The 5,000-nt window shown below is 40.8% G+C and overlaps 1 protein-coding gene across 3 annotated transcripts in view; it reads left to right on the forward strand.

Moving 5' to 3' along the window:
- Positions 1-5,000, forward strand: part of LOC132861713 (sphingomyelin synthase-related protein 1-like) — a 7,576-nt gene that overhangs the window by 2,511 nt on the left and 65 nt on the right. For all 3 annotated transcript variants that reach the window (XM_060893305.1, XM_060893297.1, XM_060893289.1), the window contains exons 2-7: positions 158-464; positions 623-884; positions 1,063-1,158; positions 1,611-1,728; positions 2,074-2,224; positions 2,836-5,000. The exon at positions 2,836-5,000 is cut by the window's right edge and continues 65 nt beyond it. In XM_060893305.1, coding sequence (XP_060749288.1) covers positions 182-464; positions 623-884; positions 1,063-1,158; positions 1,611-1,728; positions 2,074-2,224; positions 2,836-3,140 — 1,215 coding nt within the window. In that variant the 5' untranslated portion in view covers positions 158-181 and the 3' untranslated portion in view covers positions 3,141-5,000. The remainder of the gene's footprint in view (positions 1-157; positions 465-622; positions 885-1,062; positions 1,159-1,610; positions 1,729-2,073; positions 2,225-2,835) is intronic.

The following is a 5,000-nucleotide window of genomic DNA, read 5'->3' on the forward strand; positions in this document are numbered from 1 at the left end:
GTGTTTATAATGCTGTGTGTGTGTTTATAATGCTGTGTGTGTGTTTATAATGCTGTGTGTGTGTTTATAATGCTGTGTGTGTGTTTATAATGCTGTGTGTGTGTGTTTATAATACTGTGTGTGTGTTTATAATGCTGTGTGTGTGTTTATAATGCAGTGTGTGTGAGTCCAGCGCTACGTGATGGCGGTGTCCGTGCGCTCCTGGACGGTGAAGCAGGTGGGCCGCTGGCTGCGTGATGAAGGTTTCAGTGATTATGTGGAGCTGCTGTGTAATAAACACCGCCTGGACGGCACCAGCCTCCTCTCACTGTCAGAGTTTGACCTGCGCTCGCCGCCGCTCGAGCTCAAAGTGCTCGGAGACATCAAGAGGCTCATGCTGAGTGTGCGAAAGCTGCAGAAACAAAACGCAGATGTGCTAGAGGAGCTCTTCCCTCACGACACACTCTCACCACCGGGGGGCGCTGGTAATAACACACGCCTGTGGAGTTTAGCGTAGATGACGGCCACATTAGTGGCGCTAAATGTCACATTGTATTTACTGTAATGTCAGCTGTTGTCCTCACTGACCACTGCAATGTATGATGATGCTGTTACCATAGTAGCGTTTCCATTCTGTGTGTAGGGGTGGAGTGGCTGTGTAACGGGGACTCGGTGAGGGACCGGGACAGCGTGAGCGACGTCCTCGCTGGTGAACAGTTTCCCTACAGTAACGGGAAGCAGAAGCAGCAGAATCGGCGTCTGGACCCGGAGTACTGGAAAACAGCGCTCAGCTCCGTCTACGTCACGCTCGTCTTCGGCTTCACCTCCTTCGTCATGGTGATCGTTCACGAGCGCGTACCCGACATGCGCACCTACCCTCCGCTACCCGACATCTTCCTGGACAGGTGAGATCTCTAATAATCTCTGACCTTGTATAAATAAATAAATAAATTTATAAATCAATAAATAAATAAATCCTGTATAAATAAATAATAAACAAAAGTTTTATATTTATAAAGTACTGCAATTATTAAATAATTTAATGTAGACTGCTGTTATAGTGTCACTGTTCTATTTCTGCAGTGTTCCCAGAATCCCCTGGGCCTTCGCCATGGCCGAGGCATGTGGAGTCATCCTGTGTAGCATCTGGCTAATTGTCCTGCTGTTACACAAACACAGGTCTCACACACACAAACACACACACAAACACAGGTCTCTCTCACACACACACACACACACACACTTGTTTCAGTACCGTTTGCTGCAGTCCACTTTATTAGGAACACCTACACATTCCTGTAGCAGCAGCTCAGTGTATAAACTCTTACAGATTCAGGTCAAGAGCTTCAGTTACTGTTCACATCAAACATCAGACTGAAGACAAGGTCTGATCTCTGAGACTGTGTCACCTGGTCTGACAGGAAGTCAGATAATCGCTCCTTACAGCCGTGTTGAGTAGAAACGCCTCTCAGCATCAACACACCGACCTTATGGTAGATAAAGTCCAACAGCTGAACAGCAGATCACATCAGGTTCCTCTCCTGCAGCCAGGAACACAAACTCGAGGCTATCACCAGACAGATGAAGATTTAAAAAAAACAACAACTTATAATGTGTGTGTGTGTGTGTAGGTCTATCTTGGTGAGGAGGTTGTGTAGTCTGATGGGGACAGTGTTCATGCTGCGCTGTATCACCATGTTCGTCACCTCACTGTCAGTACCAGGACAACACCTGCAGTGTACCGGCAAGGTATATACACACACTCCGTCTGTCTGTCTGCCTGTCTGTCTGTCTGTCTCTCTGTCAGTCAGTCTGTCTGTCTCACTCCTCCAGTCTCATTGGCACTTATTCTACGTGATCTTAGGCTGCACTTAACTCTCCTTTATCTTTAATGTTAGATAACATTTTTTTAAAAATATTTTTTATTGTTATTTATTATTTACTACTTGTTTAAAAATGTATGATGACTTAAAAGGTGCCTATAAATAAAATGTATTTATTATTATTATTATCATTATTATTATTATTATTATTATTATTATTATTATTATTTATGTATAGTGTGATATTCTGACTGTGTGTGTGTGTGTGCAGATATACGGTGATATGTGGGCGAAGCTGCAGAGGGCAGTAGCGATATGGAGTGGATTTGGGATGACTCTGACTGGAGTTCACACCTGTGGTGATTATATGTTCAGTGGACACACTGTGGTCCTCACCATGCTCAACTTCTTCGTCACAGAGTGTGAGTTTACACACACACACACACACACACACTGTTCAGAGTAATCGTCCTCTCTAACTCTCTCTGTAGCTCCTCTTTGAGCCTATGAGCTGTTTTCAGCTGAATAATAAACTGAATGATGATTAAACACATAAACGTGCGATTGGATCAACACAATTAGATCAGATACAGAAACTGTGATGGTTCACATCACATCACATTGGACACACATCACATTGGAAAAATAAACAATGAGCCCTGGTCAGTTCAGTAACACACACGTCTGATTAATAATGTAGATGATTATTAAACTGATCTGTGTGTCTGTGTGTGTGTCTCTGTGTTTGTTTCTGTGTCTCTGCGTGTGTCTGCGTCTTACTCTCTATGTGTCTATGTGCCCCCCCCCGTGTCTCTCTGTCTCTCTCTCTGTGTGTCTCTATGTGTGTGTATCTCTGTCTCTCTGTGTATGTGCCCCTCTCTCTCTGTGTGCCTCTATGTGTGTGTATCTCTGTCTCTCTCTCTCTGTGTATCTGTGTGTGTGTCTGTCTCTGTGTGTGTCTCTCTCTCTCTGTGTATCTCTGTATCTCTGTGTCTGTGTGTGTCTGTGTGTGTGTCTGTGTGTGTGTCTATAGACACTCCCCGGAGCTGGAACTTTATCCACACTCTATCGTGGGTGTTGAATCTATTCGGGATCTTCTTCATACTGGCAGCTCATGAGCATTACTCCATCGATGTCTTCATCGCCTTCTACATCACCACACGTCTCTTCCTGTATTACCACACCCTCGCTAACACTCGCGCCTACCAGCACAGCCGCCGCGCCCGCATCTGGTTCCCCATGTTCTCCTTCTTTGAGTGCAATGTCAACGGCCCTGTTCCCAACGAGTACTGCTGGCCCTTCACAAGACCTGCCCTGCTCAGGAGACTCATCCGATAACACACACACACTCACACACACACACACACACACACACACACACACACACACACACGCACGAACACACACGTAGTGTGTGTGAATGGAGCGATGTACATAAGACACTCAAATTATGTTTACGACGTAATCTCTCTTCTGTCCCGAACCTCACCCCATGTCCACTACATAGGCTGCATAATCACCACTGTCAGTACACTGCGGGTGTGTTTTAAACCACACACTCTAATCACTGTCAAGCCCACAGAATCACTAAAACTGTGGGTGTGTATTATAAAGCACGTACTTGTAAAGATTTTAGCTTGTGTTGCATGATTTTTTCATTTGTTTTTGCAGGTTGCTCAGGATTAAAGGTGCAATAAGAATAATTATCCACTTAAACTGGCAGGAATTTTAAAGCTGCACTCAGTACATCTACATGCTAAACGTTATTTTGTGGCCAGAGCAGAATTTATGGTGATAGATTAACACAATCCAAAGACCAAAGAAATTGCTGTAGTAAAAGGGGAATAAAACACTGTGAGACATTCTGTTCAAGGTAAATAATTAAACTGAATCTGGTAAACAGTAACAGCACACAATCTGAAATAATGTTCCTTTAATAGTAGCACCAAGGGTTTTATTCCCTACTTAATAAATATATTAAAACATTCCAAATCAAATAATATTCTGTAAAATGACATAAAGTAAAAATAAAAACACATTAAAGCTCAAGGTTAAAGTAAAAATAACTTCAGTTATATTTATTTATTTTAAATATAAAGTGAAGGCCATAAATTTGATGTTTTAATAATTATTTTGGGTTGCAGGTTTTGTGTATATTGAACTGATGGCACCTTTAATAGAAGCTGTTTCTCTCAGTGATATTTCAGCTTCAGCTCTCGGGTGTAAATATGTGTAAATAAGAACAAACCTTCTAAAGCAATATGAACTACGCTTCCTCAACTAGTTTACACTGTCACACTCTTCCCTGAGGTTCATTATTATTGCCATGATTTTGCATCAGTGCAAAAAAACAAATCTGCACATTGCGTCCACTCGCTTTTTCATTTCAAAACAAACATCATTTAATTTTGTTTTTCTTGGCAAATAAAATAGTAAGTTAATTATTTTTCCCACTTTTCCAAAAAATGAATATCTTGACTGATATTTACAGGGATTCAAATGGGGAGAAATGTCCAGATCAGAACATTTCGGTTTGATCACAGGGGACAATTCAAATGTTTTTCTGACCGTTGTGTTTTTTGGAGCTAAAACGATCTGCCAAAGTAGGCCAACCAAACCAATTTAACATTAGGTTTGTGTCATTTTTGTTTAATTTGTATTCACTAGCTTTGCGGTTATAAAACTTTGAATGACTGAAAAATGAACATTTGCCAAAATGTGTGATAGACAGATAGATTTATATCTAGATGATCATTGCAGAAGCCAACAGCAGGTTATTTCATATGTAGAACATTATGTAAATAGTACAAATTGTGTTTAGGATCCTGAAACTTTTCCTTGTAGAGATTACTAATGTTTACAACTTGACTAAATATCTTGCTTGCTTTATTTTTAAGAACAGAAAATATCTCAGTGTATCTTGTTTTTATTATGATTTACAATAATACACTTTTTTTTATGAAAGAAAAAATAGATTTTTGTGTCTACAGCACTTATTTATCAGTGATTTAGCCGCAGTGTTTTTGCTTTAGCACTATTTCCCCGTAGTAATGGTACTTTCTGCATGTTCTAGAGTATTTGAAGAATATGTTTATGATCTAGAGTATACTGTGGGAATATATGGATGTATTATTAACAGTAATTTGCCTTCATGCTCATACTGCTCTAACTTCTTTCATGCATAAGCTGGCTGTTTTC

Source organism: Tachysurus vachellii, chromosome 2 (genome assembly GCF_030014155.1).
Source record: "Tachysurus vachellii isolate PV-2020 chromosome 2, HZAU_Pvac_v1, whole genome shotgun sequence".
NCBI classification, from domain to species: Eukaryota; Metazoa; Chordata; class Actinopteri; order Siluriformes; family Bagridae; genus Tachysurus; species Tachysurus vachellii.